Source organism: Pseudomyrmex gracilis, unplaced genomic scaffold, assembly GCF_002006095.1.
Source record: "Pseudomyrmex gracilis isolate BER0280 unplaced genomic scaffold, ASM200609v1 scaffold_77, whole genome shotgun sequence".
Lineage (NCBI taxonomy): Eukaryota > Metazoa > Arthropoda > Insecta > Hymenoptera > Formicidae > Pseudomyrmex > Pseudomyrmex gracilis.
The window spans coordinates 665,842-678,126 of record NW_018020661.1 but is presented as its reverse complement, the minus strand read 5'-3'; the positions used below and the strand labels follow the sequence as shown (position 1 = coordinate 678,126).

General features: G+C 38.6%; 3 protein-coding genes across 4 annotated transcripts in view; 1 reads left to right on the top strand and 2 right to left on the bottom strand.

Moving 5' to 3' along the window:
- Window positions 1-204: 204 nt before the first annotated feature.
- LOC109854980 (ATP synthase subunit s, mitochondrial) lies at window positions 205-1,535 on the bottom strand. Of its 2 annotated transcripts, none has more exons than XM_020428687.1 (5): window positions 1,290-1,535; window positions 1,046-1,134; window positions 769-955; window positions 499-671; window positions 205-404 (listed from the first exon to the last, which is right to left on the bottom strand). In XM_020428687.1, the coding sequence occupies exons 1-5, from the start codon at window positions 1,293-1,295 to the stop codon at window positions 296-298; spliced, it is 564 nt and encodes a 187-aa protein (XP_020284276.1). In that variant the 5' UTR covers window positions 1,296-1,535; the 3' UTR covers window positions 205-295. The 2 variants fall into 2 exon arrangements, with proteins under 2 accessions (XP_020284276.1, XP_020284275.1); XM_020428686.1 differs by having other exon boundaries at window positions 209-404; window positions 499-661; window positions 750-955; window positions 1,290-1,422.
- Window positions 1,536-1,539: 4 nt separating this feature from the next.
- LOC109854979 (diamine acetyltransferase 2) lies at window positions 1,540-2,551 on the bottom strand. The gene is made up of 4 exons (XM_020428685.1): window positions 2,331-2,551; window positions 2,091-2,142; window positions 1,813-2,021; window positions 1,540-1,722 (listed from the first exon to the last, which is right to left on the bottom strand). The coding sequence occupies exons 1-4, from the start codon at window positions 2,496-2,498 to the stop codon at window positions 1,558-1,560; spliced, it is 594 nt and encodes a 197-aa protein (XP_020284274.1). The 5' UTR covers window positions 2,499-2,551; the 3' UTR covers window positions 1,540-1,557.
- A 464-nt stretch (window positions 2,552-3,015) lies between these two features.
- LOC109854993 (lysine-specific histone demethylase 1A) overlaps window positions 3,016-12,285 on the top strand; it is a 92,481-nt gene continuing 83,211 nt past the window's right edge. The window contains exons 1-10 of the mRNA XM_020428706.1: window positions 3,016-3,167; window positions 3,513-3,726; window positions 3,825-3,976; window positions 4,065-4,226; window positions 4,336-4,452; window positions 4,529-4,705; window positions 4,784-5,032; window positions 5,123-5,260; window positions 5,340-5,413; window positions 5,529-5,677. Of these exons, the coding sequence (XP_020284295.1) occupies window positions 3,144-3,167; window positions 3,513-3,726; window positions 3,825-3,976; window positions 4,065-4,226; window positions 4,336-4,452; window positions 4,529-4,705; window positions 4,784-5,032; window positions 5,123-5,260; window positions 5,340-5,413; window positions 5,529-5,677 (1,456 nt within the window). The 5' untranslated portion in view covers window positions 3,016-3,143. The remainder of the gene's footprint in view (window positions 3,168-3,512; window positions 3,727-3,824; window positions 3,977-4,064; window positions 4,227-4,335; window positions 4,453-4,528; window positions 4,706-4,783; window positions 5,033-5,122; window positions 5,261-5,339; window positions 5,414-5,528; window positions 5,678-12,285) is intronic.

Genomic DNA, 12,285 nt, shown 5'->3' with positions numbered 1-12,285 from the left:
CGGAGACAGCACCTGGATGCATATCGTTCCGTCCTTTAGAAGACGCGGACAACTCCTCTCACAGAACGCTGGGTCTATTTATATATAAGTCTATGAAAAGAACGTCATAAGCATTTCCGTTTGTTCAAAGATTTATTATCAGAACGCGAAAAAACATTGCTGGCAGTTTTTTCACATTTTTATTTCAAAAGTAAATATATAGATATTTTAGATATTACTTTTTTATATATTTTATACATTTCTGTTTTACTAAATACTATTTAGAGAGAAATATAGAACACTGTTTTATATAAACTTATTTTAATTCTATCGCGCAATTCGGCAGAGCTTCTGCGAGTTCTTTTCTAAGTGAATTTTTATTTTCCAAATATGGTAAATCAATCAGTTTTAAAGTCTTCAAGTTTCTGCAAAACAGAAAAAAATATTTTTGTAACATTTGATGTCAAAATAATTGATTTAATATGAAGAGTATAAGATGAATTGATATGAAAAACATACTTCAAAATTTTTAAACTACGCACTCCTTGATCAGTTATAGGTTTGCAGTCTCTGATTTCAAGAGTAATCAAGTTATCCTTCACAACCGATAGTAGTGGTAGGGCAGTATTGTATAAATATTTACAACGTATAAGTTTTATCTCATCGATATATCTACAATCAGCTGAAAATTTCTGTTGTGAGCAATATGATAGTATCATCATAAAAATGTGCATGATTATGACATGACATAGACCAGTTCATATACAAACCAAAATATGGAAATCCTACATGAGTTATTCCAGAATCAGTAGCGTCTACAGCTTGAATATAATATCGAGTGTTTTCCTTTGGTAAATTGTTATAATCCTTCAGATGTTCAGTAAAGCCTTTCCATCTAACGCTAGCACCATTTCTTAAAAGCCACTCGGCACATGCACGATCTGGACCAACTGCCTTAATTCTGTCTCTGTCGACTCTTAAAATAAATATTGTCTTAAAACTTTATATTTAATAAAAAGTAGTGTTATAAGCACAGTGGCAGTATGATTAATTTCTACAGAAATACCTATTGAATATTACGGTTAACCAATAGAAAAGTCCTCTACTAGGTATTCTTCTGTAATAATCAGTGGTAGATAGTAATCCATTTAATATCTACAACATTCACAACATAATACACAGAAGAAACATATATTTGTATATTAGCAAGTTACAAAAATAATGTTACAATAAAAAGACATACGGGGTATTCACATATAATTTTTTAAATAAATACTACAACATTTAAATATAAGATATTATATGTATACCATCATTATTTTCTATAAGGGTTTAATTACACAGTAACAAAATTATACACTTTCTGCAAAAAACCTTGACATTCTTGAAAATAGCTGATAGTCGAATTAAAATATGTATATGTAAATATATTTACATAAAACTAAAGAAAAACCTAAGAGTGGCTACGCGATCACATATTGTAAAATCTTTAGATTTCTTGTGTGAGAGCGCTAACTACATCCACTTTACAGTATCTACAGTATCTTTATTTTAGTATTTTTTAATAAAGAGGGCTCTCTATTCAGATGCTAATTTTTTCAAATTTTCACCGGAAAATCGATAAGTGTGCCAATTTTCTTCCAATGTTATGTCACTAGCATTAAGTTTTTTATAAAAGTTTTGGGCTGAATTCCAATTGAGAACCATGAAATCCAATCTGAAGCAATTGTTCTCAACCGCATCCTGCAAAGAATTTATTGTTAGAGAGAGAACGAGAAATCTTTTCTAATATACACACACATATATATATAATTTTAATTGAAAAATATATACGTATACTTTTGCATTAGCTTTCAGAAGCCTTCTGCCAACTTGTTTCCCTCGGAACTCTGGTTTCACATAGAGATCGTCCATAAACATAGCCTTCCCACGCCATGTTGAATAAGTATAAAAGGTAACGGTATAACCAATGATTTCATCTTTATGTGTTGCCACATTACAGAGAAATAATGGTCGCTCACCAAAACCATCTTTTTCTAAGGCTGAGCAGTTTTTCCTTTTTTATATACCATTATAATTTATGTTATAATATATAAAATCATAAATCTTACTCTTATAATCAATTGCTGGTCCATCAGGCATCTCCTCATAGTTCGCTAATTCCTAAAAAATAATAAATATTTTATACATCAATATAGTATTTAGAAAACCTTTCCATTACGATAAAAAAAAAACAAAACGAAGATTGAGCGTATGGTTAGATCATTGTTGGTCTCGGCGCCTAAACAATCTTGTCTCTGATTTTTACGTGCAACCACAAATTAAATCATAAAGGAATTAACAAAACTTACTTGTATAAGTGTTCTGATGGCTTTGCAATCTTCGCGTCTAGCTTTTCGTATGATTATTTCATCCATCTTGTTCACAGGCTCTGATTTTAAATATTTTAATTGAGAATTATATTTAGGTATATAAAAGTGGGCAAATATAAAGTGAATCTCTAAAGAGATAAATAACATTCAATCGTGATAAAGAGCCGACTGAATGCTATCAAGTCAATGATACAAGATGATCACGTGGTTTACTGAGCGCGTATAAGAGTGGTTTAGTAATAAAAAAAATCTACAGTTTACAATCTTATAATCTTAATTAGATGCTACATAAGTTTACAGAGTTGTTTAACAAGAACGTAGATTTATCTAAATAGTGAAACATTTATGTTTATGAAAAGTTATGTATATATAAACGATAATTATGACAACTTCAATTAATTATTATGTCTGCATTTGTCACGCGTTTATCTTTTTGCAAATTATTTATTATATTTTACTCGAGTAGATTTTAAAAGTAATCGAAGTATAAAACATCTTTAAAAAACGTCATAATATACGTACAAATTTTGTTATCGACAATCGGTCAAGTCAATATCTTCGAGTAATGTATTTCGGAATTTATCAAATTGATTAGAGGCATCGATAACCAGAGGGCGCTCGATAGCTGCATTTCTGTATTATTCATGGCCGTCGATCTTGCGTTTGTATGTGCCGGCTGTTTCAAGTATCAAAACAAACTTGGATTTGTTGCTCTCTCTTTTGTATCACAGCTATTTTCTTTCTAGTATTAAATAATCAATTTGCATCGTACGTCTGAACAATCAAAGCGACATGAGCCGTAGGAAAAGAGCAAAGGTGCGTACGCTATATTGTAATAAAATTTTCATTTGTGAAACAACGATTTCGAGATTTGTGGTTACTCACGTTCGCAGCGATAACACTGTGACGCTATTTTTTGTTTTCTTCTTTACGCGAATAAATGAGATGAGTCAGTTTCTTTCTTAGATAATTTGTACTTGTGTGTAAAAACTTTAAATGATAAAATAAAGCTCTATTAGTTTTACTTATGTTATAATGAGGCATTTTTCATAGTACAGAGTTTGCTCTCTCTTTTTCTTACATTTTTACAAAATTTCCATAGGAACTTTTTATAATCAAGTAATATTTAATAATACAATAAAATTGTTTGTTTAATTGTAGGTAGAGTACAGAGAAATGGAGGAAAAATATAATCAGTTAGATGAAGACAATGTTTTGGATACATCAGAAAAATCCAAGCCTACTCTTGTAACGCCAGAAAAGAAACCTTCTGTAGATATGAAAAAAGAATCTGAATCTACAGTATCTGCTTCAGCTTCAAAAACTGAGATAAAGGAAGAAGAAGATCAAGATAGCGATCATGAAGATCCACATGGTATGTCAACTACTGTGTTTATGTTCTGCCAACTACTTATTCAAATTTGTTAATATATTAATTATGAAAAGAATCATTAATTATGTCTATATATTTAGTGAAGGAATTATTAAACGGTTTGGAAGGTGCAGCTTTTCAAAGTCGTCTTCCATTTGACAAAATGACATCTACTGAAGCAGCATGTTTTCCTGATGTCTCTGAAGGACCACCGCAAACGCAAAAAGTATTCTTGCACATTAGGAATAGACTTGTGAGTGTTGAGATTGCAAGCTAAGTTATTGCATTTGATTGCATTTTGTTCCTCTGTTTTCTTACCTTAATATGATTATATTTTACAGTTACAAATTTGGTTAGAAAATCCGAAGCAACAGTTAATCATTGAAAATGCATTGCCACTAATTGAGCCACCTTATAATAGTGATCCAGTGCTTACTCGTAGAATTCATGCCTTTCTAGAACGACATGGTTTCATAAATTTTGGTGTTTTTAAACGTCTTAAGGTAATTTAATGAGTAACACAGTTAAGTCACACTACTGCAAAGTTATTATACATGTTGATAGTGTTTGTTAGTAAAAACAATACGTGTGACCTATGTTTATTTGTTGCAGCCTATTCCTACAAAAAAGTTGGGCAAGGTTATTGTAGTAGGAGCTGGTATTGCTGGGCTAGCAGCAGCTCAACAAATGCAACAATTTGGTTTAGAAGTAGTAGTATTGGAAGCTAGGGTAAGTTTTTATAATACTTGATTTCATTCTTCATGAGTTTATTGTTCTTAAATTGTTATAATTCACACGTGTGTAGGATCGTGTTGGCGGGAGAATTGCCACATTTCGTAAATCAAATTATATAGCAGATTTAGGGGCTATGGTAGTAACAGGTTTAGGTGGAAATCCTGTAACTACTCTTAGTAAGCAAATTAATATGGAACTTCACAAAATACGTCAAAAGTGTCCATTGTACGAAAGTGATGGGCAAACGGTACGTTAATAATATATTGAAATAATAAATTACCTATCAAAATATATATTCTTAATGTTTTAATAAAATTGTTTATAGGTTCCAAAAGATAAAGATGAAATGGTTGAACGAGAGTTTAATAGATTACTAGAAGCTACCTCTTATCTTTCACACCAATTGGATTTTAATTATATAAATAGCGGTGGTAAAGATACGCGACCAGTGTCTTTGGGACAAGCATTAGAATGGGTAATACGGTTGCAAGAGCAAGGTGTGAAACAACGTCAAATTGCGCATTTGCGTTCTGTGATCTCCTTACAAACACGACTAATTACTAATCAACATAGAGTACGTATAAGACACAAATGGAAATTACTTTAGTGTTTTCACGGTAATATATACATACATATATATATTTATCAATTTTTCTTTATACAGATGATCTCTATTATGGATCGTTTAACGGAATTGAACAAACAGTATAAGGAAGTGACTGAAAACAAATCACAGAGTCGAGATATAACGCAAGAATTCGTTCTTCGATCTAAGTTACGCGATCTCCATAATGCTTGCAAGGTAACATTTCAATGAAAGACGCATTTTTGTGATAAAAGTACATTACAAATATAATACAATAATTTATTTTGTACTTTAGGAATGGGATCAATTGGCAGATCAGCAGAAAGAGATTGAGGCTAAACTACAAGAATTAGAAGCAGCACCACCTAGGTATGTTCATAAATGTATCTTTAAAATATTGCTTAAACAAGGACTTGAAATATATGTGTAAAGCATTTTGCGATAAAAAAATATATCTAAATATTATATCTTTTATTGATTGCAGTGACGTGTATTTATCATCCAAGGATAGGCAGATATTGGATTGGCATTTCGCAAACTTAGAGTTTGCCAATGCTACACCTTTGTCTAACTTGAGTTTGAAGCACTGGGACCAAGACGACGATTTTGAATTCACTGGAAGTCATCTGACCGGTGAGTCTGTTTATTGTCTATGTATAAATCAAGCGCTTTCAACTCAGCGCTACTTGGTAATTTGCGAAACAACAACGATATGTTTTGCATACAGATACGTATAAATATGCATGCAAAAATACGTATAAAGTGTTATTGTGCCATACGATAATTACGATATTTACAACAAGAGGCAAGTTGTAAACAGTTAGAGAAAATTATATATCGCAATACGTATAAATTTACAAAATTTAATTTGCGCGGTATTTGCTAAAGCGTTTACGTATCAGTTCTCCGATATTCTTTGGAAATTGCTGAAGCTAAAGGAAGATAGTGCAGATAATGAGTGAATTATTTGCGAGTTGCATCCTCTTTATAGGCGCTTGATACTCTCTGCTCGCGTCTCTCCCTATAGTTGACTTTATCAACCTTATTGAAAGCCTTATTGAAAGATAGAGAGAGAGAGAGAGAGAAAGGACATGAGATTCCTTATAGATAGTCTCCGTATCCCCCGACCGATCGAGTACCAAAGTTCTCATTATGTGAAATTATACTACGATCATAGCCCGTAAACTCTTACGAGCTTACTAAAGCGGCAACAGGAAAGCCACGCCATAAAAAATATTTTACGATCGCCGATAAACCAACATTTTTACTTGATATCCGCAAATAAATCGTTCGCCAAGTATTCGATTCTGAATGATATGTTTATTAAGACGTGCATATAAATGTAATTACACGTATGTGTTTTTTTTTTTATTTTTGCCACACGATATCGCGAAACGTTTTGTAGTATCGATCATATTTTACTGTTTTATTCCGTGTCGTAATTTATGTACATAAAACGTGCAATAATTAAAATTCAGATGAATTCGGATAAATTTAAATAAAATTTTTACACGCGCGTTTTTTTAAATATAGAATAATTCAGATTTATCAATTGAAGGAATTACATCTGAATAGGAACTACACATCTGAGAATATTTATTTCGTCAGAGTTTTTTTTAGCTATTATTGCTATTTTACATATAGTCTTATACTTTTTCAGATATATGCTAATGTTATCACACTCAGTAGCATTTACTAACTCTATTCGAGCACGAATACCAAAGACATTAACGTAATGTTTACGGTGGAAATCCGACTATCTGCTCAATAATCCTTGCGGTGCTCGATACGCAATCGAAACCTAACCGATATCACCGCCGGTGTAATACGGCTTAACTGCCGCGTGTACCACCGCACTGGCGAAACTCAAATCGATTGAGCGACTGGATACTGTCTCGAGTACTGGGCCGAAGTCGTTTCATCGGCGCGAGAAGTGGGTCCGCGTTCGGGTCTCGAATCTCTCGAGCGCGCGGAATCCCGCCATAAGCGGATGCGCGATTCGGATCTGAAACGAGAGACGCGCACGGGAGATGCTGTCTCCCGTTTCGACTGTGTGAGAAACAGGAGCGTCCATTCGAAATTGAAGGGGTTGCCTCCGATGGGAGGGACGGATGGGGGCACGGTCCCATGAGTGACGTGCATCGATGATCGTGACGGTCTCGCTGCAGCAGGCGGACTCCGTCGTCTCGTCGTCCCTCGCGATTAATGAGATGTAAACAATTTAACGCTGAATTAAGCACAACAATAGGCCGTCTTTCTCACTCGCTCACACTCTCTCTCTCTTTCTTTTTTCTTTTTTCTTCGCCGAAGGGCTGCTTCGGCAGGGCTTCGAGCGAGCATCGACTCACCCGATATAATCGGAACGCTCGAGGTGGACCGTCCGCGGCGCGCTCTTTACGGACCATCAGTTCCTTCTCGGTTTCAAACGAGGCCCGCCGATGGGCCGGCCGCGATTTTATCGGGAAACGCATTCTGAAAGTAAAACAATATATACTTTGTAACATTTACGAAACCGTCCCTTCGCGATTCGTCTCTTCTACGGTCAACTCTTTTCGATTCGGCCATTGAGGTCTATCATTTGGTACCTTATCGAGCAACTGCTTTTTTGCTCTTGTATATTAAAACGTTCGTAAAACGTTTCTTTGACGTATGTGAAAGATCAGTGGATACCGTTAACTGATAAAGGAACAAATAATGGTTTTAAAACAATGGTAAAATATTTAAGCGTTCTGTAACTTGTTGTTGTATGCACAAGTCGATATCTCGCGCGCATTGTTATTATAAATGTCAAATTACCATCATTGTAACGTACGTTGATAAATGCTCACGTGTGCACGTACAAAAGCATGCTAAGTTTCTTTTCTTACATCACATTCTTTTGACGTGGCCGCGCGTACATCGCGGAAGTACTTAACAACAGTTTTATGCATTTTGGGTCAAATATATTCTCTCTCGCGCGGTGTGAAGTTAAGGAGGAACAAAAAGTGCGTAACGTAGTTTCGCGCGTGTGCTCGAAGAAAAACATAGCGACGTGATCGCGAGCTTCCATTTTACTTCGACTTGTACCTTCTTCCTCAGTCCATGCACGTTCACGCTCTGAGACTGAACACTGCGAAACGTGCCGTTGCGCCCTTTCTTCCCGCATTTTATGCGGTTATTGATCCGACCTATGCAGTCGAAGCTATTCCCGGGGAATATTCGGTGCCGAAATTTATGGATGTATCTCGAAGACGCGGCCATCACGGTCACCTCGACCTCCGCCGCATCGGCTCTTCGATCAGCCATATAACGCGAGAGAGTTACCGAGCTTTGTTTGCGGGCGACGAGATCGGCTGGTCACGTCGGTGTTTTTCGACGACGTCAATTTTTCGTCGGCCAAAGGAAACGCAGACAGTTTGACTTGTAACAACGCACGCACACAGGGTGTTTGCGGAATTTGTGCCAAAAATATTCAAGTCGAGAAATTTGAGAGATAATTCTTTTGCAAGAAAAATTTTGTCGAGTTCTTTTGAATTCTTTCTTTCGACTTCGAAATTCTCGACTCGCGGTATTTCTATAATTAAAACCGAAATAAGAATTCCGTGAGAACAGCTCGTCTAAAATTGATGTTTTTTTAACATCTTCCAAGAGAAGAATATTTTGTAATTTTTACTGCATACCTCGTAACTCGATCAACATTTTCACTTTAGGGAAAATGACCGGCAATTTTCTCTCGAGCGATAATCTTGTGAATATCAGAATCGCGGTTTTCACGAAACACCCTGTAGAGCTGTTCACCACGGAGCGAGCGTGTACGCAGAAGAAAGCGGAGGGGTGAACGGGGGACCATTTACGACGTATCGAAGACTTCTATACGCCGTTCGTTGACTCCGATCGTCGCATTCCACGCCGTTCGTGTGTCGCTACCAAAATTATATTGTCGTAAAGCTGACTTCACGCGTATCCCCTTCCTCTCCCCCCGTCCTCGCGTCTTTCTCCTTCGTCGGCGTTGTTACGGAGAGGTTACCACGTGTGGGGACCCAGGATGTCCTTCGCAAGATCTTCGCAAAACTGTCCGTGTTTCGCTCGCCTTCTCTTCTTCTTCTTCCACGTCTTTCTTCTCGCATCTCTCCCCGCGCGTAATGCGTGCCCGTTGCTCGCAATATACCGTACGTGTCGTTAACGCGCGCATATTTTTAAATTAATCGGGATCGGGACACGATAAAGGAGATTATTTAGCCGTAATACGGCAATGACGCTGCCTCGAGGCGCGAACCGGAACCTGCCGTGTGGGGATTCCAAAATTCTCCCGGAGCGCGATCGCGCTAATTGACGCGAGGATAACCCGGTGTGCTTTTATCGGAACTCGAAGCGATTTTTTGACGCGCCGCGATAAAGCGGAGATAAAGGAAAACGAGATCGGGAAAGAAAGTGAGAAAGTAAAATAAGAGAAGAGATAACGGGAATGAGGAAGGGAAGAAATTTATTGTAAGAAACAACGCGACGGTGGCTGCGAAATTTACTCTTTGGTTCATAGAATTTAATTTATTTGCACGATAATGCGATATCTACGAGAGAGAGAGAGAGAGAGAGAGAGAGAGATGCGTTGTCGTTATCAACCGTGTGGCGCGTTAATCTACAACATTTATAACAATAGCTACTCGTATAATTGAGTAACTTTCGACGTATTGCCGCGCGCTCGTTATTGTTCCCGCTGGCTTTTGTACTTTGCGGATATAGCTGGTGTTTACCGACTACACAGACAATTTAGCGCCAAATAAATGACTTTCAATTAGACACGGTATAGTTGAGCGGGTTGCAATTAAGTAAGTACATTTTTTTTTGACTCGAAATTTCGCGGTGTATACAATCAGACACAGTTCTATAATTGTAAACACGAAATAGAAATTTATTTAAGAAAAACATTAAACGAAAATTGTCGCATCGTTCATTTGGACGCCGAAATTGTTATATCGCGTTTAAGGGGAACTCGCCCCGTGTCAAACACGTAGATGAGACCGCGGTTTGTGGTTTACCGGAAGTGCGGAGAGCGTTTGAGCGATCGAACGAGTAGGTAAAATCGCTCTTGTCTGGGGCGGGCACCGGCCGTTGCCGGATACTCATCTTGCGTGATGATTCGAGATTATGTCGTTGTTCTTCCTTTTTCAACGTCAATACCGCGCTTTCGTTCGTTCCTCCACGCCGCGGCAAGCGGCAGCAACAGCAGTCGAGTGCTGGCGTTGCACAGGCGGTCTTTGTTGAGCGCAGCTCGAAGTATGACAATGCACCGCCATCGGTTACGTCAAAATTTCTTTCCCGAGTCTCCTTCGTGATAGGACTATTGTGCAGGAAGGTTGATATTAACCGGGCAGACCGTGCCGTTCTCTCTCTTTCTCAAGACTCTCATTATGTATGCGCTATCGAAATTGCATCGTTACGATCTTGAATATGCATTTTCCCCTTCTCCTCCGAAATATTCGTCCTCCGGTCACCGCGGATGTTTTTCTTTGTTTCGCGAATGAGTGCATTCTAAAGTAGAAGCGCGCTTCAACGCTAAAATCCCGAACATGAACTTCTTGACATTCGAAGCGGATCAGATTTGTTCGACATCGGCGAAAATCTCAGCTATTCGAGACGAAATGCGACTCGGTCGCGCGCATAGTGCACGCACAATTTAATTCGCGATATTGTTTGCATTACGCGAAGTTTCCTTTAATGCGGTTTTCTCCGTTCTCGACGATATATTGAAAAGAAATAAAGCGGTTGTTGTTTTGCGACAAATAGCGCATAAGAGAGAGTCAATGCAAATTTCGTATCGAGTATTTTATGGAAATGTGTTATCACGCAAACTTATACAAAAAAAAAAAACTTAAAGAATTAAAAGCTCGTGCTTATAAAACAGGATTACGAACGCGAATGTTCGCGCGGGAGTGTTAACGCGGCGTGAACATTGTCCCGGCGATTTCGGTCGTATTAGTCGTGACGTTCGAGACTTTATCTCGTAGACCCTCGATGTAGCGATGTTTTCATAGAAGTTTGGCGAAAACGATGACGAGGCAGGCGGGAGGACGCGCGTCTCTTCGAAGTCTCCTCCCGAGGCAGGACGAAAACGTAGGCAGCTTAACATTTTAACCGCGAGAGGCCGAGAACTGGATAGCGAGAGAGAGAGAGCGGGAGGGAAAGAGGGAAAGGGGCCCCGAGCGGTAATTTACGAGGTATCGAAGACCTTGTACACTCCTACTCGCCAACGAGCCGGCCTCGCCCCGCGGAATCCAGTCTTGGCCTTAACGCACCGATACCTTTCCCATGACCACTTTCGGCCTATCCGCGCGCACACGCTTTATATACGTACACGCGCGCGGGCACACACAGATTTCCTCTCTTCACCTTCACGCCGGTGTCTTTACCATTTACAGTGCCCCTCGTGTCGGCAACGCGGTAGGGTACCTTGTCGATATAGTCTATCTGGGGTACAATCCGCCGCATGATTCACGTGATTTCTCATCCACGGCGGCGGCCTATCGTACGCCGCCCGTGAAGAAGCGTCAACGAAACGATTGCTTAGCGCCGGGACTCTCCGCTCCCGGAGACAAATGGTCCGGTGGCACATATCGGCATTAGGCCGGCTTTAATATAACGTAACAGCTGACAGTTTAGCGCCCCCGGTTAGAGAGATACGCCAATGCCGCAGACTTAAACTTGTCGTTTCTATATACGGAGATTATTTAAATGTATTATAATTGCCTTTCACTTTCGCACTTGTTAAAATTAGTAGAATTCCGCGATTCGAATCTTAAGAAGCGATAATTATCGCTGAAAGTTTGCACGGGGTAATAGAGCAATTGCAAAATACGCGTCCGATGATTAATGCCGACAGTTTGCCGAACAACTCAAAGCTCCCTCGCAGAAACGTGCATCTCGTCATTAGTTATCTATTATTCCTGATCGAAGATTTCCGCAACTCGTGAACGTGACAGTCGCTATTCTTCATTTCAGCTTTATTTGCATACCAAACTCCCCGCCTCGTTTGCTCTATATATCGCTGAAAATGCGACGAATGACTAATTGCGGCAGGACGATTGATCACCACCGCGGTGGTGGTAGTGGAATAGTATACGATATTGAAATTAGCGCGCATTCCGTCGATGCCGATCAATTTTTATTGCCGTTCTAGATGTATCTATATCTGCGCGCGTCGATATTATATTAATGTTTCCAGTTCGTTACGCGAGCGCGCGGCATCGACAAACCAAATGCGAAGT

Excerpts from the sequence above, each read along its gene's own strand:
- LOC109854980 (XM_020428686.1), bottom strand. Across the intron at positions 956-1,045 it reads TTAACCGTAATATTCAATAG|AGTCGACAGAGACAGAATTA; the intron begins GTATTTCTGTAG and ends ATTTATTTTAAG. Across the intron at positions 405-498 it reads CGTAGTTTAAAAATTTTGAA|AAACTTGAAGACTTTAAAAC; the intron begins GTATGTTTTTCA and ends TCTGTTTTGCAG.
- LOC109854979 (XM_020428685.1), bottom strand. The coding sequence starts at position 2,498 with ATGTTATTTATCTCTTTAGAGATTCACTTTATATTTGCCCACTTTTAT. Across the intron at positions 2,022-2,090 it reads ACCAGCAATTGATTATAAGA|CCTTAGAAAAAGATGGTTTT; the intron begins GTAAGATTTATG and ends AAAACTGCTCAG. Across the intron at positions 1,723-1,812 it reads AAGCTAATGCAAAAGTATAC|GATGCGGTTGAGAACAATTG; the intron begins GTATATATTTTT and ends AATTCTTTGCAG.